The sequence below is a fragment of the Excalfactoria chinensis genome, chromosome 2 (assembly GCF_039878825.1).
Source record: "Excalfactoria chinensis isolate bCotChi1 chromosome 2, bCotChi1.hap2, whole genome shotgun sequence".
Classification (NCBI taxonomy): Eukaryota; Metazoa; Chordata; class Aves; order Galliformes; family Phasianidae; genus Excalfactoria; species Excalfactoria chinensis.
In genome coordinates this window covers 29,875,360-29,902,964 of record NC_092826.1, presented here as the reverse complement: position 1 = coordinate 29,902,964, position 27,605 = coordinate 29,875,360, and the positions used below count along the sequence as shown (strand labels likewise).

The following is a 27,605-nucleotide window of genomic DNA, read 5'->3' as shown; positions in this document are numbered from 1 at the left end:
GCAAAAAATACACATATTACCTGAAGTTTGTCTCAAATTGTCACATTTAATTCAAATAATATTTTATTCAGGCTGACAAAGAAACTGAGAAAAAAAGATCAAATAATAGAAAAAGTACAAACCTCTGATTGTACATGCCCCGAAAATTGTAATTTGCTCTGTAATTGGGGATTGGCTTTGGATCTAATGGCCTGTAGATGGCAGGCTCTCCTCTTTTCATAGCCAGACCGTTCAGCTCCACTGTTGGAGTTATACTGCCTGAGGAAAGAAAAAAATAAAAGATTACACGTAAGGTACTTAAACCATAAATGCTGCAAAAGACACACGCAGGACACAGATGAGCAGCAAGAGAGCTGTAATAAACTCAGAAGCTACTCGCTGCTCTTAAATCAAAAACTAAGTAGCTACAATGACATTTTGCCACCTCTACAAGAAAAACGGGAATACAGATGTCAATTAAATAAAAAGCAATGCAAAGAACACTGAAAACTTTATGCAGTTTCAGTAGATTCATCTTCATAGGTTAAAGAGAAAATGGGTATAATAAGCAAGCTGTTTATTCATCTTTGCAGAGTGCTTATAATAAAGTATAATCTGAAATTATAAAAATAAAAGAGCAATGTTTCTTCCCACTGAATACCACTAAATAAAATCACAGATCAAGAGGCATTGAAACAAACAGGCAGGAATATACATTACTGTAGTCACTTGGTAATGTTACGACAGAAGTTAGAGACAGAAAGGTTTTCTGAGACTGGGACTAAAAACAAACGATCTGAGAGGAATGATCTAACAAAACTGGGACTGGAACTCCTGGACACGAGTGCCACTGCAGCCATCTACTGGTGACAGAACACAAAAACAGAACCACCACTTGCCCAGTTGCATCAATGCCAAACATGAAGCTACACTACAGCCTCATCCGAATACCTTTTTTCCACTAATATGCTCATCTACCATATTCCTCACTTCCCTGTTGTAACAAAACCCTGAACAAGCTAAACATACACTAGAATAAGAAGGAGCTGGTATTTTCACAAAATACTGTTACAACAATTCCAACTGAATCTAGCATTGAAACAGTTAAAATAAAGCGCCAAACTGCCCTTCAGGTTTTATGTACCAAACGATTAATGTTTTTATGCAGTACTTACTCAGAAACTTCTATCAGCTACAACTTCAATATATTCCAAAGCAAGGATGCTATGAATCCAGATACATACTACAAATGCAAAAACAGCATTTGGACAAGATCACAGAATCATAGAATCCTTAGAGTTGGAAATAACTTATAAAGGTCATTTGCTCCTCAGCAATGAACAGGGACACCACAGCTAGATCAGGTTGCCCAGGGCCTGATCCAGCCTGACCTTGAATGTCTCCAGGGATGGGGCATCAACCCACATCTCTGGGCAACCTTTTCCAGATCCTCACCACCCCCACTGTAAAAGGCTTTTTCCTTATATCTGACCTAAATCTACTCTCTTTTAGAGTTTGAAACCATTTCCTCTTGTCCTGTCACCACAAACTGCTAAAGAGTCTGTCCTCTTCTTTCCTGTTAGATACTGAAAGGTCACTATCAGGTCACCTTGCAGCCTTCTCTTTTGAATATATAATACACTGTACTTAAAGCAAAATACAGTGTTACATGACACAGTTTTTAATAAATTCTTTTAATGCCTATTTCTTTTATTTGCATCTTTTCCCTTTACAAATATACTAAAAGCCAAAAAAAAGGAAAAAGACACAATCTAGAAGCTGAGTGATAGCGTGCAACGTCAAGAATCAAATCTCAGGATCCATTTTTACAGAGATCTGTATCACCCACTTTCAGAACAGCTAAAAACACCCTGACTGTGAATGACAAAAGATCAAACCAGTGTCCTGGAGAAGCAACGCACTGATCTCCAATGGAACATGAGAATCCTACTGCATCACTCGTGAACAATCCTTAATGTCTAATGCTCAGGATAACACTTCTAAGCTCTAATGGAAAGCTAGTCCTGCTTTCTCACAGCCTAGAGAAGATTAACTGCAAAATGACTCCATTGTAAGAAAGTGTCTGAAAGGAGTAGGCCCAACAGACATATAAAGTAAAGAAGGAAAAAAAGGAGTGTAAAGAAAGAAAAAGAAGTGAGAAAGCAAGATTCTATCTTTTTTCCTCACCATTTTCCTTCTTTTATATTAGTGTGAAATAAAGTTAGGAACAAGCTTTGTTTTTTATTAACTTTCTCAAATAAGACAGAACAGATCACATCAATCATGCAGCTGTCAGCCACTCAAAAGGTGCTGCATGTATAGAAGGCAACTTACAGGTAACGCCTCAAGATGAATGATGCAAGTCAGCAAAGTATGTTCTTTTAATTGTTCAAACAACTTTTAAAGCTGTTTAAGGCTTTTAAATAGTACAAATTGCCAAGAAGGAAAACGTATGATTCCAGAAACTGAAACTAACCCTCACAGAAGAAAAAACATGCCAAAACTTGAGCTTATGTTTATACCACAGACAACACATTTTTCCATTGGAAAAAAAAGCCTTTGCTATGGCAATGTTGGTCACTTTGTTCCTACATTTTCAGTTTAGTGTTGATCACATACAATCATTTTGAATGATTGACAGTTGAATCCTATGTAAACAATATTCACTTACATTCAATTGTTTTAGTCTGTTCATTTAAAACTCTCCTGCGCAAACTCAGCAGAGGTTGTTAATTAATCTTGCCTGTAAAAGAACTAGGTTGATTCTCATCTGCCATCTTAACCTACATCTTGTTCAACATACTAATCAGTGCTATACTATTACAACATGCTAACAAGATTTATTACACAGAGGAAAACATCATACCTGGATTATTGTTAACATTATTTTTGGGCGGTCTAGGAGTTGGTTTGGGAAGGGTAGTTTCATTCAAAGCTTTGCTAGCAGCAGCATGCTGGGCCTTTTTAATACTGCTTCCTTCAGCTTCCCATGTCTGTTCTCCAAGAGTCAGCTGCACTGTGAACATCTTCAAGACAAAGAACAAGTGAACACTGGCAAGATTATCACTGCACATACATCAATCTGTATGAAAACCTATGAGAACAAAGAGAATACGTCACCTCTTTACATTACATTAAACTTTCAGATAACACATCTGATTCTTACAGAGATCAGCGGGTCCTTAACAGAGGACAACATTTGATGTTTCAGCTGGCAAAGTGAAACAGCAACATCAAAAAAGAATACTCTTAAAACCAAGTAATAATTGTCATGGAAGACTATATACGGATCAGTTAAGACCACACTTCTTCACACTTTTTAACTTTGTCACTTCTGCCTGTTAATAACAGGTAAAGCATGCTACTAAAACCATGTAGTTTTGTAATAAATCTGAATATAGATAGATATATAATCTGGATATAGATGACTCTTCAAGACAGCATATTATTTGGCCAAAATATTTGTACAGTGAAAGGATTTCTTGCATAACCCATGTATCGCAAGGGCAGAGTCACAACTCATATATGTGCTACGATACAAGGTAACAACAGAAAGAAGGTATTATCTTTTATGAATGAAAACTATAGCTCTATAACATGGATTCTACAGTGAAGATATAAGTATAAAAAAATTCACAGTTCAGAAACTGGTGGCTGATTGAACTACACACATTTCAAAACCTATGATAAAGGATTATTCCAAGCTGTATCTATGCCTGTTCAATCTGTGAAGGTAAATCTCAAAGCACATTTAAGATACCAGATAGCATCTACTGAATGATATGTACAATGTACTGTTTAAAATTGAGCAGCTAACAACAAGAGGAGAAAAGATAGGAAGCTAAAGTCTTCTCTATACAAATTCTAACTATATAAAGCAGGATATAACTATCAGATACATATGGTAAATTAAGACAAACCATCTTCTGAGGTACGTATAACTTACTGAATGTAAGCACAAAGAAATCTATGTACTAGAGTCAGTATAAAGTAAATTACATAACATAAAGCAGAATTTTCATTTAGATAGTTATTTTCTCTATACATTTTAAAGTGATTTAAATTAGCCTATCTAGAGATACCACTTCTCTCACAGCTCCACACTTTCTAGTATCCCATTTCATTCTCACTGTCAAAACTCACTTTCCAAAGACAAGCAGAGAAAAGGATGCAAAAATTTGCCATGATCATATCAGAGGCTGCTGTCTGGTTGAGCATGTCTCTGAAAACCATGAAAACCACTACTGGACAGGAACACATTATGTGTGTGAACAAAGCACAGTGAGACTCCTTAAACAGAGTGCAGCAACACATCCTTTAGGTCATGTTTTCTAGAGCACACTCTGCTCTGATTCACATATTTTATCAGGGAAACTAAGCAGCACACTATGTAAAACTGCTAACACATACAAAATTCCCAGGTCTGTGCTTTCCAAAGGCTAAAGGTATATCAACCTGTATTATCATATTTGTTCTTTATTCTCTCTCCTCCATTGTCATTCTCACTTGCTGCACAGGACAGCATTACACTTAACATTCTTCTTAGCAACAGCCAGTCTGTACAGCACATAACAGTTTTTGATTGCTATGAGCATAATTACAAATAACAAGAAGTGAAAAACTAAGAAATCCATGGAAAATCTGTCTTTCAAAAGTGAAGTTAACACAGACTCAATTCCAACGATTCTAGTTCCTTGGAAAATAGCAATGAATATATCTAAGCTGTATCTTATTCTGCTGAAAGTTAAGCTATAATACAAATGTAATACAACTCATATCATAGAACCACAGAACTATAGAATGGCTTGGATTGGAAGGGACCCCAAGGATCATCAGGTTCCAACCCCCAAACTACAGCTTTTTGCATGACCAAAGCACTTAAACTGCAGTCATGGAAAACAAAATGAACACGCCACATCATAGGAAAAGGTTAGAGAAAGCACAACAAACTTAATACATCACAACCTACTTGTCAACCAACTTGTGAATCACCTGATGCCAAACACTTTCAGGCAGAGGATGAGAACCTCAGTCTTTATTTCTGATGAGTGATCCTGAAAGCCTGCCAAATCTCACCAGCCCTGTACCTGCTGGCATCACTTCCACCAGCATGCACAACAGCATCCTAATCAGAACATCAGGAATCTACATCAGCTCTGCACTATCTGACATGATGGGTGTGGGAAATGAGGGCCAGAGGGTATTAGAAGATCTCTCTGCCCTCTGCAACTTTACTAATCTGCAAGTTCAAGCCCACTGTTGAATTTGGCTTTGCCACACCAGAAACAGTTCAGTACAACATAGCTATTACTTATGTCATTTTCTCTCTTTATCAGGCTTCTTTCTCCTCCCCTAGAGTATGCATATAATGAGGGAGGATATTCAAAATCATTTGAAATGATTACTATGAGACCAACCCTCTGTGTTCCCTGTCACCTGAAAGCATCCTAATTCCTACTTACAAAATGAAAACAGATACCCAATCAACATGAGAAATGACAAGAACTACCTGCCAGCTCACTATAAACTTTAATGCTACAATCATATTAGGAGTCTTGTTATCACTACATATGATTAGCTTCCTAGCAGCCTGAGCTACCATGAAATAAATTCAGTTAATTATCAGAGGCACACCAACTGGGGAGAAGGATTCACACATCTAAAAAGCACACACTCCAAAACGATATAGAAAAGGTGGAAAGACCCACAGGAGGTCTTTACAGAGACCAACAATAAACTCAAAGGTAGAAGTCAGGGCTCCAAAGAAAACGCAGGCGTACTTTCTGAAACTGCAAATAATAAAGCAGAATAGATAAGTGTAAGAAACCCTTTACACTAGAAGCATGGTTGCGTTTTACAATCGTGCTTGTCAAGATCAAGATATAATATGTTCAAGATTCAACATCTGGCTCATAACCTGGAAGTGTGACCTTACCTTGGCATGAGCAGGCCCTCTTTCATTCAGAAGCTTATACTGGGGTTGAATTCTATTGAAACGGGCTAACTCATTTACCAGACACATTGGAGTCTTCTCTTTGGGGTTTGCCATGTTATCCTGGAGAGGAGCTGCAAACAAAGAGTCTGTAAAGCTTTTGTGGAGGGATGTACACTTCAAACTTTGCAGTAGTAGTAGTATGTTTAAAAAAAAAAAATACTTTGGCTAAAAAATATTCTTTGCAAATATGCTAAATTCAGTGTTCAAATACCTTTGATGTGTCAATCATAATATGCACTATGTAAAGAACACTTTGAATACGCGCAGTTTCAAGTGTATATTTTCAAAACGTCTCTATAGAAGGTGACAGTGGAGATGGGCATAAACATATGCTACACTTCCTATGTTAAAGTTCATTCTCAGGAGCATAACACGTTCTATGAATTGACTGTGCTCTCAGAATATCATCTCGACACTTTGAAGGTTGCAATATAAAACACAGATGAAACACTATGGTCTCTCCTTCTTCCCAGTTCTCAATTTTTCCTATAATAATAAAGTCACTCTCCAAACACTACCAAAGATCCTTCCACACTTTATTTAAGGATTTTGTTCTACTTTCCTTAGGCTACTTACTTCATGTACTCTGCCTTTTAGCTTTCTTCTTTTTTCCAGGTTACTTATATTGAACTGTAGCACATGCTTTTCCTGCTCATTTAACTTATTATGATAACATTTCTGTATTTTATACCCAGTTCAGCATAGGAACTACTGCACTTATTAGGCTACAAAGGAAACACCGAATACTGCCAAGCAGTCTGAAGACATTCTGTTCTAGAGAAGAGAAATACACTTGGAGGCTTTCCTGCCCAACTAAAACTTCACTGTAAAAGATACTCCAAATGTGACAAAATAGGCATGTTCTTTTCTGACTCCTTTGAACAGCACACAGAATGCACTTGAGCCACCTTACCTGGTGGGTTGCTGGCAGGTGTGGGGTCTGCAAGGCCAGCAGCGGGGCTGCTGCAGCTGACAGCCGACTCCGGAATGGATCCGTTCATGGCAGGAGGCAGGCCCAGAGTGCTTGCGGCTGTAACTGGCAGGGGTAGCACCATGGGGGACATGGGAGGGCCGGATAGGTTTGCTGTCGTCTGCATCTTAACTTGTGCCATTGTTTATCACTACAATAAACAAATCCGCATGAGTTGGGAGCGTTTGCACTTTTTATATCAAATGACAGTATTTACATCAACAACATTTCTTTCTGTTACTGAACCTTGGTCACAAAACTATCCACAGAAGTCACGGCCCTGCAAACATTACTTCCAAACCAGTGTACGGCGGAACAGTGGTTTGCTCACAGCCAGGGAACAGCACCAAAGAAGAACCCACATGTCATTGCTGCAGGTTCTGTTGCTTAGCTGTGGGATGACCCTGCCTAAAGAACAACAGGAAGAATGACTGCTCTGAAACAAAATTCTATGCTGTTCTTCCGCTAATAAAATCAGCAGTGGCTGTTTTCTCCAAGAGCTTATTTCCAACAAATTGCAATAGCAAGTTCTTCAAGTAATGTGCATGCAAAATACCAAAGAGGGCCGCTGGGGAAACGTCCTATTTCATTCTGTTAGCAAACTAGAAAACAAACAGATAAAAAGAAAAAATGGAGGAAAAAATAAAGAAAAAGAAAAAAAAAAGTAATTTCCAAAAAATTACTTATCCAAGCTACAGGTTGAACACTTCAATCCTGACATAAATAATAAGCACAGGTACCGCAGATTTCCTGTACTGCCCGAAATGCAGTGCCTAAATCATTTACCTTGGAATATATGCCAGATACCAATGACCTCATCCAAACAGGGTGGCCTGATACTATTACTTGTTCCTATCCAGTAACAGACACCAAGTGTGTTTTAAGGGCTCATACAAACTAAATGTAATGCAGAGAGGGATGATCTCATAACAACTAATACACAGCCTGGGATTTGGGATCTTTGCTGGCTGCAGCTCTGGTTACTTTGACCAAGGTGCAGGACATGAAGTGAGACCTCATCTTTCACATGGAGCATCACCACTGTGCAGCTCCTTGCTATGTTTGCTGGGTAATTCCCTGTTCCTAAGCAAAAATCCCATGTAACACCTAAAAAAACCCTTTCTAGTTAGGGTAGACTAAAACAAGTAGTCTCTGTGAAATTTTGGGGGTGATTAAATCGGTATTTTTGACCCTTTCCCTCTCAAATCCTTTTTTAAATACCCAAGTATCAGTTGTTAAAAGGAAACACAAGTTGGAATAAAGTCCCACATCACTACATACAATGGGCAAGAGGACTACTTCAGCACAGCTGTACTCATATAATGAAAATTATATTACTGTGTAACTGAACTTCGAAGACGATGTTCAGATTGGAAGGCTATTTGTATTACTTAGGGAAGACACATTGATTTTAACCTCTGGAAAGCCAAAATTAAAAACATAATAATTAGAAATGAAGCCGAGGTGAAATTATTTGCCCTTTTCATAAGTATCAGAGGTAAAATGCTAACAGTGACATATATATATACACAGTTAGCTGAGATACATTCAAACACATAATGTGTTCAAACTCAAGGGCTAAATTCAGACTGCAAACATTTTACTGTCACTTAACAGGAAGTGTCATAGAATACAGCAGTACTGTTAAAGGGACCTAAGACTGAGAATACAGAACTCTTTGATGTAACTATGTACAAAATACTCATTTCAAATATTTTATATGAATCAGAGTTAATTAAAAAGTTTCTTAATTGTAAATATCAAAGTAAATAATGGCAGAATCAGGCCATGGTTATTAAATGTCGTCTTTAAAACAACATCAACATAAATAATATGAAACATCATTGTCATAATTTAAGGAACACCCTGGGCTTTTTACAGCATTTTAGCTTCTAGCTTCTAACTGTGAGCATAAGAAAGATCACTTGCATCCTACTGCATGAGATGCTACTGAACACCTCAGGCCCTGTCAGTTCTCAAGCAACCTTTTGTCCTCCAGTATTTTGAGAATTTATTCTTTTCAAGAAAGCAGAACATACCAATACCCAAATAAAAATTGTGTTTTATGAACTACATTCATAGCTGTTGTAGTACTGATGTTCCACAGGGATAAATCATAAGGACTGATCATTTTCTATTAAGGATAAAAAATTAGTTTGGTAATAAGATCATGGAGAAGGGAAGGTGAATAAGATGAAGTTTAGGAGGAAAAAAAACCAAAAACATTTTGTATTGCCATAAACCATGTGGGAATTGAGAAGAACATCACAACATATGAGAGATGTAATTAGAGGTCTACAGTAGGTGAGACACACAGATCACTGACATGTAAGCAGTTCTGATAACCCACTGAGAAAGAAACAACAGAGTTTATAGCAGACACAGCGCTGCAATGTCCTTTTCACACTATCAGGTAAATGAACTTTGATGTCAGAGAACACCTGTATGTTCCCACTCATCTCCACCTCCGTACCAGTGTCGTGGTGTTCTAGGAGCAGTGAGCACACTGTGGCCCCGCAGCACAGAGCCACTCACTGCCAACCCAAAATGTAGGGCTCGAGACAGGGAGATCCTACTGAGCTGTCAGAGATAAAAACCCAGTTACATAATCAAAACAACGGCAAATCTTCTGTGTGGATATCTGTAAGAAAATCCAGCAGATAAAAGAGGGTTAACTCATTAGGCCATTATGGGTACAGCCGGAACAGGCCGCACACCTCATCTCAAGTGGCTAACCAGCTCCCTCCATGGGGCTGATACATCAAAGGGCCCACAAAGGAGTTTTTCTTCGTGCTGCACAAAGTTAAACACTTGGATCTTTGTTGGAAATCTTTATTGTGCAGCTGCTGACTGCCAGCTTTGTTCCTTTATGAAGTCCCCAACTGCCACGCCAGCACCAAAGCAATGATATTACTTTGCAGTCCTCATTGCAGATATGTAAGCAGAGCTGAAGTCTGTGGGCACAAGGCCACAAGTTTTGTAGTTAGAGCCAAAAGCCCGGGGTGCTTTCTGAAACACAGCAGTGCTTTTCCTCTTAGTTTATCCTGCACAGCTACACTAAAAAGGCCCCACCAGACTCCTAAAGGGAGGTAAATACATTGTAACTGCATTTTTCTTCATCTCAGCTTTTGAAAGCCTTTTGTATCCAGGCAATTACACAGGTGTCAGTAGGCAGTTTGGCATTAACTTTCTCATTCAGTGATGTGCAAGCTGTGAATTTTTCGCTCACTTCAAAAAACAGAACAAAAAACCCCCAGACTTTAAAGAGAAAATACCACTGTCAGGTATTCCATTTATTTTTCCTGTAAGCTGGAATATGTTAGTTTAGTTATATGCATAGATTCCAAATATTTTAAAGAAATGTGAATGTCCCATTAATGTCTCCTTTTAAGCACAACCCATGTCATGCTCAAAAGCTCCACACAACATTATTAATTACTTCTGTTTTTCCTAATGATTACCACTTCCTCTGCTTTTCTAGAACATACATTGGCTACAAATGAAACAGTGAGGTAGAATGAACCTTACAAACAGCAAAAACTTGACCTAAAAGAAAAGCTTCCATGGGAAAAAGCAACACAGCTGGAGAAGCTAATGACCCAAACAGCAATTGGAGGGCTGAAGTTCATCTGAGCAGAATGTGAAAATACACATCATCGCACACTCACACTACTGTGTCATGCAACTAAATGTACACAGCCCATTCCACGAACAAGTGTGAAACCAATGACACATAGCATTTACTTCAGTGCTTTACAAAAGCTAACAGTGAGAACCAGACACTGACATCTTGTATCTCATATATTCAATACTTCCAGTTAAAGATTCTAATTAGTGCCTGCTTTTCACAGCAGTGTCATCTTTACGATTCCAGGTCCTTTACCACAGAACTGCTACTCAGCACGTTATACGCTGTGTTTTATTTGTGAGGTTGACCGTTCTGCAGCTAATGAGACTTTGTTTTTGTCTTCCTAGAATCCCCTTAAAAACGATGAAAGAAAATAACAAGTCAATTGTTCCCATTTTTCTTGATCATACTGAAATCTAATTCTATTTCTGAAATGTCTGCAGTCTCCTCCAACCCTGCTGTGCAGCATCTATAATTTTAACGTGTGTACTATTCACTCTATCATCCACAACAATGAAAATGCTGAAAAGCTCAGCCTGTGGTCAGTGTCTAAACAGGCAGCACCTCAGTGTTGTTTTCAAGACCAATCTCTGTTGTAGTTAGTAGCTCGTTGCAAAAAATCACAGGTCACTGAACTCTTAACATAAGCTCCTAACCAAAGAGGGTTTGGGTTTAGCCTTAAAATTCATTAAACCTATTGCTTCTTCTGATATGACTTCATTCAATAGCATACAAAGCTGCCAAAAGTTAAACATACCTCCTATGTGCTGCTTCTCACTTTTATTGTAAATACTTTGATACAAACACATAATCTCTAAAGCAAAAGTATAACATACAAATATTTACGCTTTACATATATATGCATGCAATACCTGCTGTATATATACTTATATATATGTATATACACACACACATAAATACTACACAGGTCCTAAGTTTCATGTTTGTTTGTTTGGCTGTGGTACTGCTGTATCTGGCAGCTGATTTGAGGATGACAGAACACACACAGCTCTGCATTACCTTCCAAGCAGCAGTTAATTCAATCTTTCCTGTTCCACAAAATCAAATAATGTGATAGTCACACAGAAACAGGTTAGCAGAAGCATGAGTTAAAGCAACAGTGAGCAGATGGCTCTCTAGAATTAGTAATAAAATTTACCTTGTGTATACATTTTAAATATGCAAAATTGAGAATCTACACATGAAATGGGTGTAAAAAGATGACTCCATCTGTGCTGGTCCTCACACTGTTGGCGCTCAGCACCTTTCTCCATCAATCTGTTGCTTCTTGACCTAAGAAGGGTGGTGTGACAGTAGCCAGTTGACCCAATGCTCAGCTGCCACAGCTGAGGGCAATCCTGTGTCCACCCTTCCACCAGCACAGAGCTCTCTATTAAGATACCTCACTGAACCAGCACACAAGCAAGTGACAGATCATAGAAAAGTCTGTGCCCATACACAAAGAGCCATAAACTCATGACCTGGCATAGGTGCAAGCAATTAGCCCTTTCAACTTGTGCTAATTCGCTTAGCTTCCCTGCCAAACCATACACTGAAGTTCTGCTTCTTCACACTGTCCTACATTTTTTCTTAATTATCATTATTTTTCTACAATGCCCTGCAATGGGACAACTTCAGCAGAAACCTGGATGCAGCTACAAAACAGTAAACATATAAGTAATATATGACAGTAAGTGAAATCAGGCCTTACAAGTGAAATCAGGCCTTACAAGTGAAATCAGGCCTTACAAGCATTTTAATTTCCCATGGTATATGAAAAAAAATAAATCACTAGTTTTTGTTTGAGTTAGTTCGACAAAACAATTCACAGCCCAAGATAAAAATGCACACAGTGAGGAAGGTGAATGGACAGAGATTACAGAGGAACACTCAAGTTTAATGGAGCCGCAAGGCCAATAGAAAAGTTCACCTGCTTGCTCAGCACTAAGCTGAACCTCAGAACAACAACTAAACACTGCACTTTTGAGAAAATGGCTTCCTTTTGTAACTTCTATATATGATCAGTGTTTTCTGAAGAGTGTTCCATTGCTGGTTGGAAACCAGAGAAGCAGAGAAGTATTTTGGGGAAGAATAAAAAGAAAAAAGAAATTCAACAGATGAAAAATCTGCACTCATAATTTCAGCCACTTCTTCAAACACCAGCCAGCTTAACCACCTTTAATTGCTACACAGGACAAGAACATCAAAACCAAACACAAGAAGACTGTGCTAGAATCTGTTGCATCTTGCATGTTTATTTCTTTCACAATGAAACCATATTGGTTTCCTAATCTCCAGTGCTATGCCGATCCTAGCTGTTACATAAAGCATGAATCAATGCCTAGGCCATCGTTATTTGTTAATAAATACCTTACATCTGTCACTGATTTAATCCTTTTCTAATGACTCTTTTTAGAGTTACTAATTTTGAATAGATAGGAACATTTCCAAACAAAAACGAAACAGGCAAATAAGGTAACTAAGCATGGAATCAAAAGGCTAAAATCTAAGACATTCTTAGTAAACAAAATGGTCAAAGGTGAGGATTTTTATTGCTATTAATTATCAGGTGTTAGCAAGAGGACTAGAACAGAAATGTCTTATCCTGCAACTGAGATAAGATTCATGCAACTTGAAATATATATTATATATCAGAACGCAAACAAATGTATCAAGCAAATGTTTTTGAACTAGTGAACTGCTTAACGCCACTATAGTTAAAGTATCCAAGACAAAAAATGTGTCATCTATAAGGCCATCCACGTGTGGCACATCTCACACCAGAACAGTAAACTATACCTTATGACAAAGCCATACAGCAAGATATAAAGGATTCAAATGAGGAGTAAAGAAAGCCTTAACTTAGGTTTCCAAATACAAGCAAAATGCACCAATAGAGTCAAAGGAAATGCAGTGTGAGAATCAGTAGCCCATCCACAGTTTAAAAGCATCATTTGAGGTGTCCTAAAGCATCACATATGGATACCTGCAAAGAAGCTCAAGACCTCTCTCAAAGACTGATGCCACATCTGACATTTTATGTGGCAGATGGTTCAGATAAACCTCAATGTCAAAAGGGAATGAAATGGCACTACTACATGTGTTTAACCACAAGCACTACACCTCTAATCAATACAGCCAAGGCGATCAACAGGCAAGCGCTATCTTTGGGTTAGCTGGGCGATGGCTAAGGACTAGACAAGATAACTTCCATCTCCAACTGCACTGGATGTTGAAATACAGACAACTGGAGCCAACTCAAAGGCTACAGTCAAACCTGTCTTAGACAAACAAGTGATAATAAACCTTATTAAAACTAACAGACATAATTAGGGAAGCAAATAAACTGAGAGAAGCACTGCAGACTGAAGAGCCACACCTAATGTGTTTGTCAAAGATCAGCCTTTTCCTAAGAAATGAAGGAAAATGCAGGGATTAGGACACTGGTTATAATTTACATGTGCAAATTACACGGAGTCTGAAAATGTGTAATGAGGGAACCTCAGCAGAAAGTGAGGAGAGGAAGGACAGGCCACCCCTCTGCCTCCCAAAGAGACTGAAAGGCTGACACCTAAATGCTGAGAAAGGCGCAACACAGGCAGCATCATGTCTCACAACACTCAGCAAAGCCCAGGGACCACAGGATACACACACAGTTCAGTTCCTTGCCTATCAGAAAAATTAAGAGGCCAGTCCTTTGCATGCTAGAGGGCCACCTGTGTCAATGGGAAACTTCACTGACAAATAAGTAGCAGAGTTCCAAAGCAGACTAACTTCATTAATATGCATTTTGAACCGATATGGAAAAACAGAACTGCTGTTCTTACAAAACCTTGCTGCTATCAAAGGACACCGAAGCAAAGTGAATCAGAAGAACAATTCAAACATCTGGAAATTCCTCAGTGCACACTTTGTGACCAGAGCAAACATCTCTTGGGGAAAGTGCCCTGGCCTAAGGCAGTTTCAGAAGCGTGATTACAAAACTCCTGTGTAAAACGATGAGGGAGATGAATGAGACCATCATCTCAAGGATTTCAGTGCCAAAGGAAGACTAAAAGGTAACAAAAGTCAACCTGCTGCATCGAAAACTGAATCTGTGAGATATTCCAACGCTCTTCAATCTGCCACTAACCCACAGCACGAAGGGGAAAGATTAGGCTGCTTCATGCAAATCTCCACCATCTTTCAAAGATAAACTCATTGGAAAGCTTTTCCTGTTTCATTGATGCTGTCCAGAAATCAAAGAAAATGGTTATAAATAAATAAATAAGAGGGGGAAATTTCCAACAGCCATTTCCCAGTTTGCACGGTGCCACACACTTTATCCCAATAAAAAGGTTGTAAAAAAGACTGGACCAGCCAGCCCAAATACTGCTTCAGACACAGCCACCGGCTGAACCCAGCCAGGACATCCTGAAGTATTATGGAAAATAAAACGTGCAACTTCCCCCCACCAAACAGCAAGATGATCACCAAAGCCCTCTTTGAAGAAGACCTTCCACATACCAAACTCATCATAGTTTGAGATAGATCCCAAAAACTAGATTACAGATGCCTTACTGATCAGATGCACAGAACTAGAGGGTCATGTCTTTCTCTGTATTAGCTTGCTGTGACTGGGAGCAACCACTAATCCAAAAGGCAACAGTAGTATCATAACTCTTAACAGTCGTGGTAAGGAAGTGATCTGAACTACCTGTGACTTCTTGGAAACCGAAAACACGCATCTGCTTAGCCAGTCTGCAATACACAGCCACACCTGTAACCTCTTCAAAAGACAATCTCGCCTGATTCCATAGTCAGTGGAGTAGGACAATCATCAAGAGACCCTGCAACACTGACCCTAAGTGCTGAATTTTCACAGCTACCCCAGAACTTATCCATACAAAACACGTCAGAAAGGCTGAAGGAAATGAAGATTTAGTGACTCCAGAAATCGTGAGCATGGAAGCGGAATTTCAGTAAAATGTGGCGTTACTGTACGTTAGTGTTTGGTTTGTATTTTCTGAGATGAGTCACTCGAGTGAACCATTTACATATGGCACCAAGACTGAAAAGAAGTTTGCACTGAAATGGTCATTGGTTGCCATTGTATGCAGAGGACATCACGCCATCTTTAACTACAGATGTCGAGCAGATAAACCGCAATTGCCTTAGGTTAAACAAAAATGAGTAACTAAGCTTTTTCATGAAGAAAAATAGCCGAAAAGAAGGGCGGCCTAAGCCACTAGTTTAACAATCAATCATCAGCTTAAAAGTTTAGAAGGAGATTAAGTCAATGAAAAAACATGACTCAGACTTGACAAGCTGCCACTACACAATTGCTCAAAAACTTGTAACTGGTTCCTTATTTGTGATATCAGCATCTAAGCTGAACTCCTTCACAGATTCTAGCTTCTTACTCAATTATTGTTTTTAAAAGAAGCTGCGTTTTTTCGACTTTGCGCTAACAACTAGTAATTTTACTCTTAACATCTCAAAATAGCTTTTCACACATTCTTATGGCTCTTCCAACCAGCCCTCCTCTCTCTATAATCAATCCCCCATCATAACAGCTCCAAGACCTTCAGAAAAGGATGTTTCAGCGGACAAAGTGGTGGATGTTATGCTTTACTGAAAGAAGGCGATACAATTTTGGTTTATGTGCCTTTTGTTTTGTTTAATTGTCCACAAGCATATTTAAACAAAAAGAGCATTTCACAGCTCAACTTTAAGTCTCTTGCAGCTTCCAAAATGCTGCAGATCCCCATCAAAGTCTGAGTGAAATTCTCACCTCCCATTCATTAATCACTCCTGAGTTACCCCTTCTCTCAGCTCTCCTGTATCCACGTTTTGTGATGCTTGAATATAAGCTGAGTTCAATGCATCTCCTAGGACTAGCACCATGTTTGCCAAGGGACATGCTCATAGGTGTAGCCTACCTTGTCAGATTGGGAGCTTTGCATGGAGTCCAGAGATAGAGCATTCTTCCTATCTCACATGTAGTCCTCATTAGTTGATGAATAAAGGCAAAATAATTACTGAGTACTAGATATGCTGTACCAAGTTATCAGGCTGAAGATCTGTTTTCAACTGGAGGAATGTTTAGAGTTGCTAAGTTTGAGGGCAAGGTCATGAACTGTTGCAAAACTGATGACAAAAGCCTGGCTCAGCAACGAAAACAGAGTGTAAAAATTATGGAAGTGGAAAGATTCCACTTAGTCGGTTGTGACTTGGTGATACCAACTCAGCTCCAGCAAACCAGGTGGGAAAAGACATGTGGCTGAGAGGGTCTCAGAGAAAGCCAAAGAGGACAAAGCTAACTTCTCCAACCATATGCAACAAGCAGCCATCAATTCAGACTCTTTAAGCATCCTGAGAATACAAAAAGTCATCAGTAACAACTCAGTACAGTGTGTGAGTAAAGCAATGGCCTGCTGATTTCTTATAGCAAATCCATGCTTGAGCAGACATTTCTAAGTGGTGTGATAAAAAAATATTTATCTCCACAAGAAGGTGCAGATTACAGAAGATTTTGTCAATCCTGGAAAGGGGAAAAATAATAGTATTACGCTTACAGATCCTTTCAGCTGGTGTAAATTAGCAAAGGCAAAAAAACACTGAAGAAAAACTTCTGCCTATATGATCAGAGAGAAGCTAAACATTAAAAACTTGCTGAACACTGAGCAAACACATTCCAGCACAGCAGAGACTAACACGCATCTGGCAAGATGGCAAAAGGTTAATCTCCATAGCTGGATCAGTGAGGAGGATATTAAACTAACAACAAACAGCAGAAAAGAGGCTAGTAAAAAGAGATTTGGTTCAAGTTGAGCACACAGTGAGTACACAGAATCAGCATGACAAAAGCAGGAGACTTTTCCCTTCAACTGCTTACATACTAATGATTAGGAGTAGGATATATTACAGGATAGCAAATAAGAGATCTCAGTCCACATAGCTGGTGATTCAGAAAAACCTGGAGGAAGTTATAAGCATAACTATTACAGGAAAAGAAACAGTGAACTGAAATTTTAAATTCTTTTAAGAACTTTTATACAGATACAGAATTAGAAATAAAACAAAGGACAACCTTGACTAGAAGTGCAACTTGATTCAGTGGAACACGAAAAGATTCAAAATAAAAGGTAATAGAACCTGTAACTGAGTAACAATGAAAAAGAAGTTTGCAGATAAGAGGAATGCCAAAACTGCTAGCAACAGTACAGGCCCATGACTGGAATAAAAAACACTTCAAAAGGGAAGGAGGGCCCACTTTTCTAAGATCTCCAAGAGAATACATGCTATTTGGATTCATATATATGTGTCTGATGGACTCTTATCACTGGCCAACAAAAATGACCCTCAGTACCAAAGGGATGGAGTGCTCCTAGCCCAGAAAGCCAACCAACATCTTGGCTGTTATGTGTCAAAAGTTCTGGTAAACGTGCAGACTCACAGCTGCGGAGGTGTGCAATCCATTGTTAACAACACAGACATTCAAACTCATAAAGCTGAATGGGCCCTGGAACTTGAACTGCCTTGACTGAACAAGTACAACCACGGTGCTCAGCCCTACCCTGTCTTGCTGAGGCCCTACCCTCTCTTTATGATAGTGAAATGAAGAGGAAAATGCATGAACTAGAATAAAAAACTAGGCTGCCAAAACTGAAGAAATCAGGAAGCTGAGAATGACCTAGACCATTAGCTTTATTAGTTTGAGAGCAACCACATCACTTCTGCTCCTGATGGCAGTGGTGTCTAAGCAAAGGTAATCTGTACAGGACTTACAATCAAAGAATCATTAAGGTTGGAAAAAATCTCTAAGACCATCTAGTCCAACCATCACCACCATGCCCACTAACTCATGTCCCCAGATGCTGTGCCCACACATTTCTTGAGCACCTACAGGAGTAGCAATTCCACCACCTCCTTGGGCAGCCTGTTCCAGCACCTCACTGCTCTTTCTGAGAAGAATCTTTTCCTAATATCCAGCCTGAACATCCACTGGCAAAACTTAAGGCTATTAGCTCTTGTCCCATCACCAGTGGTCTGGGTGAAGAAGCTGACCCTCACCTTGCTACAACCTCCTTTCAGGTTACTGTAGAGAGCAATAAGGTGTCCCCTGAGCCTCCTCTTCTGCAACCTAAACAATTCCAGTTCCCTCAGCCACACCTCATAAGACCTGTGCTCCAGAACCTTCACCGACTTCATTGCTACCATTTGCAATGACAGTAAAGAAAGCTACTCTTTAATGTAATGGTCGCATAAAAAAGGGCCTCCAAAGCATGTGCTGCAGTGAGTTCACAGTCCTGTAATGCAACAGATGGAGAAAATTGATGGATTAATTCTTCTCCTGGAACCTACAGCTGGCTTCAAGTCCACATTCAGAACATCTTCGTAAATAATAGCTTCATCAGTCCCTAGAAATGGGATTTGGTCCTGGTACCTTCAAGGCCAGGCTGGGTGGGGCCCTAGGTTACCTGGTCTAGTGTTAAATGGGGAAGTTGTTGCCCTAACTGTGGCAGGGGGGTTGGAGATCCATGATCCTTGAGGTCCCTTCCAACCCGGGACATTCTGTGATTCTATACCCTGAGTGTACACTCTTCTCTTTAGCACAATACAACATTGGCAACGTCCATCTGAGAAACACTGCCACCACAGATGGAAGACAGCTCAAAGCAGGCTGGTTTAGTACTATTAGAAACATAAGACTGAAACCAAAAGAAGAGAAAATGTTTACCACATTCTGAAAAGGAAAAAGCCTCGCAAGCTAATATGCAGGACTGAAGGAGGATCAAAAGGGGGGAAGAATGGTGAATTTCTAACAGAAACATTTAGACTACTTCTTGTTTTTATCTAATAACACAGCCAGGTCCCCTATAAACAGTATCTCAGTCCTTTGTTCGTCTCAGTACAACCGCATACGCTACAAATTGACCCAACGCTGCTTTGTACCAACTCTGCAATTTCACCTTGGGAATGGTGCATGATGATTCATTCGCTTCAGAACATTTCAGTTGTATGGATGCGTCGTCCGGATGACACAGAAGTTGTTCTGTTTTCCAAAAAGTCAGCTAACACATTGCTTTTTTTATAACCTTTTAATAAACAAATACAACCTCAATGGCTGAAATCAATCTACACATCTGGAATATTGACACTTCCTTACATTGTCTAACACTACGTTTCTTAATTGGGTTTACTGTACGAGAAACCGGAAACAACAAACACACAGTAGATTCATAAAGAAAGAAACTAAGAATAGCAATAATAGTAAAAATGAGGTTTCTTGACTTGCATAGAAGTCTCCTTGTTCCCAGAGATGACCACATGCACTGCAAGAAGCTTCCCTAAAAAATCCATTCTCCTACCCTCAGAATCGTTCCCTGCAGCCAGGAGGAAACAGCATTAATTCCCTGCTCCTCAGAGCTGCCAGGCAGAGAAACTGTAAGCACGACCAACGGCAGTGCAATCCTTTGGAGAATTTCAAGAGGTTGTAAATACATCCTTTGAGTGTGTGGTGCTACGGTCAACATCTTAGCAAGCTGCCTTTTGCCAAAATCTAAGGGTAGCAAGTCAACCCAGTGTATAAGCTGTATGACTCGGCCACTGGTTATTACCACGATCATTCTCAAACACCATCTGAAATCTGTGTCCAAATTCTAATTAGTCTAAAAAGAATCCCTCACTACCATTTCAGCAGTGACTAAATTAGAAGATCGTGGGGATAGAGAGCTACAAAATTAAACACTTTATATGAAAGAAGTTATTTACTAGGAAAAAGAAATAACTGTCTGATTTTATTAGAGAAAGTATCAATAAATTTGTTACAGATGAGTCACGTACTATACAGAAGCATATGTGAGTAAACCAAAAATAAGAGGCATAACAAAGGTGAGGACACTTAACACTGGAGCGCAGGTTTCACTATCAGGAAACACTTCAACTACCACCAGCTTATAAACACAAGCGTGGCTTTGGAGACGCAGTTATGAACCAACTTTGTAGGCTACAGACACACGTGTGACTTCAGTCTCACACCACCAGAGACAGGTTTTCAGAAGTCATTTTCAGATGAGAAGTTGTGAGGAGCAGTCTTTTTATTCTAAATAGTTTCCAGCCCAAAGCACTGCAAACCACTTCTGGGGTTCTAACTGAACTCTTGCTCTTCTAACACAAACACACTTTGGATAATGTGATGGTGACTGTTCCCTGACAATGAGCAGACATGAGCACTAAGAGCAGGGCACTTGGCTCTCATTATATTGTTATGCACAGATTCCATTCTTCCGCTTTTCATGTTCTGCCACATGCTCCAACCAGCCCGGCTCCCCCCACATTTACACCATCACAGATCCCTCCTCTCTGCACAGAGATGTGCACCTCATTCTGCCTGCTTCTAAGAACCCTCATTTCATGCCTCATAAACCCCCGTAGCAAACAGAACCCCTGAACTTGTATGTATTGCAGCAGCAGGCAATGAACAGCAAGCAGGGAAGGAGGGGTGTTGGTCAGGACCTCCACATGGGCTCTCACAACCCTGATCCTCACGTGAGTGCGATGTCAACAAGGCCAGTCCAGCAGAAGGGTGGCTGGGAAGCATGAACACCTGAAGGGCTCTCCTGCACAGACTCCAGCAACAGCACCCATAGGTGCTTTAGGAAAGCATTCTCCTCCTTACTTTCTCTTCCTCTTTGGGGAAGAGAGAGAAAAATCAGGCATTATTGTGAGAAATACGGGCTGTGGGCATGATCCAAAGATGAGAAACGTAACATAATTGGTTCTGGTAAAGGCAGGCCTATATGAGGGAGCTCTTTGGTGCTGCTGCTGACATGAGATCGATATGGCCAAGGAAGGAAAAGTGAAGCTTTGGCGGCTCATTAACAGAAGTTAATCTTCTTAGAGTTATGCTAAAGACCACAGGTTAGATCCGTCCCCACCACAGCCATGTGGTGTGAGGAAGCAGATATTTGGCTCTCCAATGGATGAAATCTATGCAGATGTCTACATGGATGTATGAAACAAACACACAATAAAAGTAGCAGTGCATATGCACACCTTACAAGGACTGCTTCCCTCGCTGCACAATATTGCAACAAGATGCATTTTGAAGGACCAGACACAATCAATCCAAGCGCTTCTCTCCTTTTTGAGGACTAGCAGATCAATAGCCACGTGCTCCAGGCAGGTCAAAGCAAAGAGACAGAGCATGACAGGTGCAGCCCTCCCAGAGGCTGGAGGAGCAGCGCTGCAACTGCTGACCTGCTCTGCCACATCATCTAACCTTCCAAGGTCATTCCATGGCACCTCACAACCCCAACACATCCAGCCTTCACCAACATGCACCAGGATGGCCACGGAGCTGTGTTTGTAAGCCTCTGTAGGAGACTCAGCTCTGGCATTTGCCCCCAAGGAAGGGGCTGATTGAGTTAATTGCCTCTTTAAACTTGGTCAAGTCATTGAAACACCAAGTTTCCCTACATGTAAAATCAGGGAGATCTTTTACAGGCCACTTTCACAGCTCAGGACTGAATATTATTCAAATGCGTTATTACTTTGACATTATTCTTGAGAGAAGAGGTAGCTGAACCTGGGAATGAGATCTGAAATCTTCCGCCTCCAAATTGCAGCCTGACCAGAACCCAAACTGGATGTCCTTCTGCTAAAGCCAAACATCATCAAGAAGTTCCTTCAAGCAAGGAAAACCTGAATTGTACTCTCCCTCACAAACCACAACCAAGCAGCAGCCTCACTCCAGCTTCCAGCACCCGGAATCTGAGTGAGCACAGCAAGAGCAGGCATCTCCCTCTCCAGGAGTTTTTCTAGGGCAAAGCAGAAGATCCACGATTGGAAGTCGGTGCTGGGAATCACACAGTGCTGCTGGATGTCAGAAAGGCTTCATTCAGGGAACTGTCAGACCTGGCACGGCTTACAGGCAGCAGTGTCACAACAACGCCTTTGTGGAATCTCCCTGTATTTAGAAAACAGCTTTCCAACCTGGAGTTACTGTGCAACTCCGGCTTTACTCCTGGGCAGCAGTAATGTCGGTGAGATACACAGTAACCTGCACTCAATCACAGGAGCACAGTGCAGCCAACCCCACCTAGCTCCACCGGAGCCATAGCTTTACTTGTGCCCTGTGGCAATCCACACGCATTTCCTCAGCAATCACTGAGGCACAGTGAGGAGTAGCAGAAGGGATGTTCCACCCACTCCTCGGTGCAACAGACTTTATTCACTACTACAGTAGTTGCGCAGGGGACACTCCTTAGCAGGCAGAGGCACAGCTTGCCTGCCACAGGGCAACGCTGAGTGGGTGCGCTGCCAGGAAGGGTGCTTCTAAGGCATCGTGTGCTGGGCAGGCAGCACCCTGAATTGCAGGCACGCACCCAGCGGCCCCATCCAGACCCCATCGCACTCAGGATGAGCCTTCTCTGCCCACAGACCTGAAGGCCAGAAAGGGCCTCGGCCTGCTGCAAAACGTGTCCCTCTGCTTCCACTGCACCGCAAACACAGCCCCACAGCCTTTTTGAGCTTGCTGAGCCCCCGGGAACCGCTCCACGGCCGGCTGCCTCATGGAAGGAACACTGACATCCATTTTGGGAGCACGACGGCGCAGTCCTGCTGGCAAAAGTTTAGGACCTTGTCCCAAGTTCAGGGGAAGAGCACGGTGAATGAAATGAAGGCAATGGACGTTAACGCAGACGAACGGATGGGCGAGGTGCGAGAGCCCGAACATTCCCGCAGGAAGAATTTCCGAACCCGCCGTGCGGAGCGGGCGCACCGGGGGCGGGGAGGGGGCAGCAGGCCAAGGAGAACGAGACCGTTTCAGCCCGCACCGGCTCGCCGCGCAGCTCCGGGCAGGCCCGGCCCGCAACCCCGCCGAGCCGAGCCCAACCGCCCGGCCCCGAGGCGAGGGCCGCGCCGGACCGGGGGCTGCGGCGGGGTGCCCACCTGCGTGCCCGTAGCGGCCGTCCGCTGCCCGGCTCCAGCGCACGGGGGAGGAGGAGGAGGCGGCGGCGGAGAGGGCCGCGGGGCGGATGGCGGAGTCGGTGTCGTCTCCGCCGCCCCCCTCCTCCATCCCGCCGTGGCGCAGCGGTGCCTCGGAAGGAGAGCGCCCGGGGGTCGGCGGAGCCGCTGCCCGGGGCAGCGCCGCGCCGGCGGGAGGGGAGAGAGCGGGGAGGAGGAGAAGGAGAACCCGGACATCATGGCTGCGGCAGCCCCCTCCCCTCCGGCCAAGGCTCGGCTCCCCCATCCCGCGCCCGCCCTTCCCTCACGGCGGAGGGGAGCGGGGCCGCCCGGCGGGCCCCGTTACCTGATTCCCGGGGACGCCTCGGAGCCGCCTCTAACATCGGCAAACACTAAAGAGAACTGACCCCGCCGCCGCGGCCGCCGCCGCCGGCCCCAACCACTCCGCCCTCCCCCCGGCGCTCCCGCAGCGGCTCCGTCGCGCCGCCGTCCCGCCGCCCTTCGCCCCGCTGCCCGCCGTCGGCCTCGCCCGCCGCCCCGCCATCGCCCCTCCGGCCCCCGGCGCCCGCGGCGGGTTCCCGGCGCCGCTCCGCGGCCTCGCTCCCCCCCGCTCCCGCAGCACGAATGGCCCCGTCCGCATCCCTTCCCGGCCCGGCGAGGCCGCACAGCGCCTCTAGCGGCAGCTGTACCGCGGGGGCCGGGGCCGCCGGCCCGTTGCCCCCCTTCCCTGCCGCGCCGCTGAGGCCGGTTAGGTCAGGCTCTCCGCGGCGGCTGCGGGGCTGCCGTGCCCGGGTAGGGGCGAGGCGGAGCGGACCGGGCGCTGCCAGCACCGTGCAGGTGCGAAGCCCCAGCAACCCCGGTCACTGACTCGGCGGCTCCGCGGCACCGAGCGAGGAGCTCCGCTTATCCGCGTGTGCTGCGGCCGAGCCGGCTCCTCGCGAGGCGGCCGTACGAGAGCGGCATAAGCACAGAGAACGCGGCGCCGGCAAGTTGTCAGCGGGCGGACGGATGAGCCGTGGTAGTGCTGCGGCGCTCGCCCTGCTACCCCCGCCGTCCTTTTAATTTCACGGTTCTTTCAGTTGCGTACTAGAGAGGAGAAAGCCCCGTGAAAAACCAGCTTTTACTCCAGCTAATTACCGCCCTTCTAAGCGGCAGCTGCCTGTCACACGCCGAGCTGCTGCCTTTTACCTCTTCCGAGAGCAGCCCCGCAGCGCTTTACCTCTCCTTGCCTCCCGTTTTCCCCTGCGGTGACCCGCCCCCTATCGGCAGCCCGGCCCAGGCCGACGCCGCACCGGGAGCTGCTGCCTGCGTTCTGCCCGGCGGGAAGGCACGAGAGGAGAACCGCTTTTGTAATTCGGTTTTACTCATCTCGCTCTGCCTCCTTGCGTGGAACAACAGCCTCGCTATAAGGCGTGACCCCTCGCCTCTCCCAGGCAGGAGTGGTGAGAGGAAGGCTGAATGTCATTAACGCGACTGATGTCAGCATCTCAGTCCACGCGGATTACGTGATGCCCGGTCAAACCACGGTTCCTTGCAGCAACGCATGTGAAGAGGGCAACTGCTGCAGCTGATCGCCCTTATGGAGCAGTAGGCACAGGCCCTGAGGCCCCAAGCAGCAGCAGTGTCAAAACCTTGGCTTCCCATCCAGGAGCTGCTCAGAAAGGCTGCAAAGCCCTCAGCACTCACTGCTGCTGTTCGAGGGCTTCCACCCAACAGCAGGCCTACGGTTCTATTACCAAAGCATCGCCCCTAGTGCCATCTTTCGGGGCTTTGCTTGTCACATACGGCTGGGCAGGGATAAACAAAATGGAAAGCACTTTGTAATGCCATTTCTCAGCAATGAAACCTTACTTTAAACAAGAAATAAGTAATAACTTTATTTTTCTAAGGCATGGGTGAAATCCATTTCTGACTATCTTGAAACATCATTTGTAACAAATATATATTTTTTGAAACCAACAGGTATTTGCTCACGATCAGAAGCAATCTGAAATTTACATCAGTATCCATGCTACTCCTTGTCTGGAAGCCACACAGGGATTGGGGTGCCAGCTGAGAGCAAAGAACACAATGATGGATGGAGCCCAACCAGCTTCCCATTGCTGGGGGTATAATTGCACCCTAATAGTGCACCCCAAACACATGTTGTCTAAGCCCGTGTATTAGAGCCAGTGATTTACACACCAAACACACATACTGAGGCTTAGTGACAGGATGGTGTTGTGAGTATCCAGGAGACAGCGAGGTTTTATTCACACTAACAGAACATTACAGTGACATAATTTGTTTAAATACGCTTTGGGGAATGCAGCATTTGCTAAGACAGCTTTATACACACCCTTGATTCAGCTGTGGTAGCATGTCATCCTTCCCTTCTCATCCTTCCGTTGTTTAGTTTTCTGACATTCCTTACCTTGTATTTCATGTAAGAGTTGAGCTGAAGAACACAGCAGGATATTCCTTGCGTACTCTTCTGCTGTATCAACGGGGAATAACGCAAATACTTCTTGTGAGGCTACTACGAAAGCTTTTGCACAAAAGCAGGTCATTTAGAAGGTGGGTCAGGACAGATTCTGTAAGAGTGTTTGCTTTTACTTAAGGCAATTTTAACTTACTGTGAGCCTGAAGAACCCTGTCACACCTTAAGTACTGAACTAAGCTTCCAAAAAGCTCCTCGTACCTCCACTCTGTGCTATCAATATTCAACGTTTGTATGGTATTATCAAACAGGTAAACACTTAGTTTAAAAAACATGTTGGATTGTTTTAAACTCGGATGAATCGCTTCTCTTAATATAATACATTTGTGCCACAAATGGTACACAAGTCTGAAAGAAAAGTGGATTTAAAAAGCATATTTTATCCAAAAACTTACCCTATGAGTCATTACTTACATTTTCTATATCTTTATGAATAGGTTTTTTTTTCCTTCTACTGTAAGATACAGGATAAAAGCCAGTCAGCACCCCCAGTACGAACAACTTACTGGCTGCCCAGGGAGGTGGTAGAGTCGCCATCCCTGGCAGTGTTCAAGAAGCATCTGGATAGGGAGCTATGAGGTATGGTTTAGTGGTTTGCTGTAGGTATGGTAAAGGGAGGACTGTTGGACTACATGATCTTATAGGTCCTTTCCAACCTTGCGATTCTATGATTCCATGAAAACACCCAAGGGAGAAGATTTTACAGCCCCTTTTGGACGCCTTTTCATTACAGGCTTTGACAAAATGTTCATCTTTAGCTCTACTTTTAAAATGGACATTCATGAACAGCGTGTGTTACACAAGTGCCTAAAACCATTATTACCCTGAGTAGGACACAGAATGACAGACATGGACAAACCACGCCACGACTGAGGAGTTTACAAATACAACACAGAGCTTTCTCAGCTAGTGGAAACTGTTCTTCATATTTCAGTAAAGACTTCTAAGAACTCACTGATCAAATCTCATGATTCACATCTAAAATGTGAGTTCTCCACAGCAGATGAACCACACAATCACTTCCAGAATCAAAATGAATTACAACTAGTGCTCGTCAGCACACATTCAATGTTCTTCATCACTTTCAATTACATCGCACAAGTCTCAGGTCCCCCATTCCTTTACAAATATCGTTATTCAAGAACACACCACCAAGGTGAATCCAAACAAAATGACGTACTGGCTTTACAGCCACCAACTTGCATCTGGTTTTCTCCACGCGAAGGTATGACAGGCAGTTCTTCATTAGTTGTCCCACTGACCCAAATCCAGATTGCTTTGCAGGTAGAATTGCATCTCCCTGAAATAATTTGTTCCTGTTGTACTTATACACCAGCGCTGGAAATAAGCCCTGCCTAAATAAATGCTTTACCCTTTTAATAATGTTAGTGTAAAATTATTAGCTGAAAAATTATACCGACATTATAGTCCATAGCAGTAATTGCACTCAGACATTAAGAAAACTACACAGTATTAATTATTCTTGCTCATGTATCCAGAACTGCAATAAAGCCAGTCCTAAACCTCTATTTTGAATTTACACATTTAATTTGTTTTGGGTTACAAAGACACGACTGGCTTTGTGTCACCTATTTGCTTCATC

General features: G+C 42.7%; 1 protein-coding gene across 4 annotated transcripts in view; it reads right to left on the bottom strand.

Moving 5' to 3' along the window:
• STAU2 (staufen double-stranded RNA binding protein 2) overlaps positions 1 to 24,821 on the bottom strand; it is a 154,869-nt gene extending 130,048 nt beyond the window's left edge. For 2 of the 4 annotated variants that reach the window (XM_072327338.1, XM_072327342.1), the window contains exons 1-5: positions 23,870 to 23,981; positions 6,888 to 7,095; positions 5,915 to 6,045; positions 2,846 to 3,005; positions 123 to 258 (exon numbers count right to left, since the gene is read on the bottom strand). In XM_072327338.1, coding sequence (XP_072183439.1) covers positions 123 to 258; positions 2,846 to 3,005; positions 5,915 to 6,045; positions 6,888 to 7,086 — 626 coding nt within the window. In that variant the 5' untranslated portion in view covers positions 7,087 to 7,095; positions 23,870 to 23,981. Of the gene's footprint in view, positions 1 to 122; positions 259 to 2,845; positions 3,006 to 5,914; positions 6,046 to 6,887; positions 7,096 to 23,508; positions 23,530 to 23,869; positions 23,982 to 24,711 lie in introns of those variants that run through there. The other 2 variants (XM_072327340.1, XM_072327341.1) reach the window with 2 other exon arrangements.
• Positions 24,822 to 27,605: the final 2,784 nt, after the last annotated feature.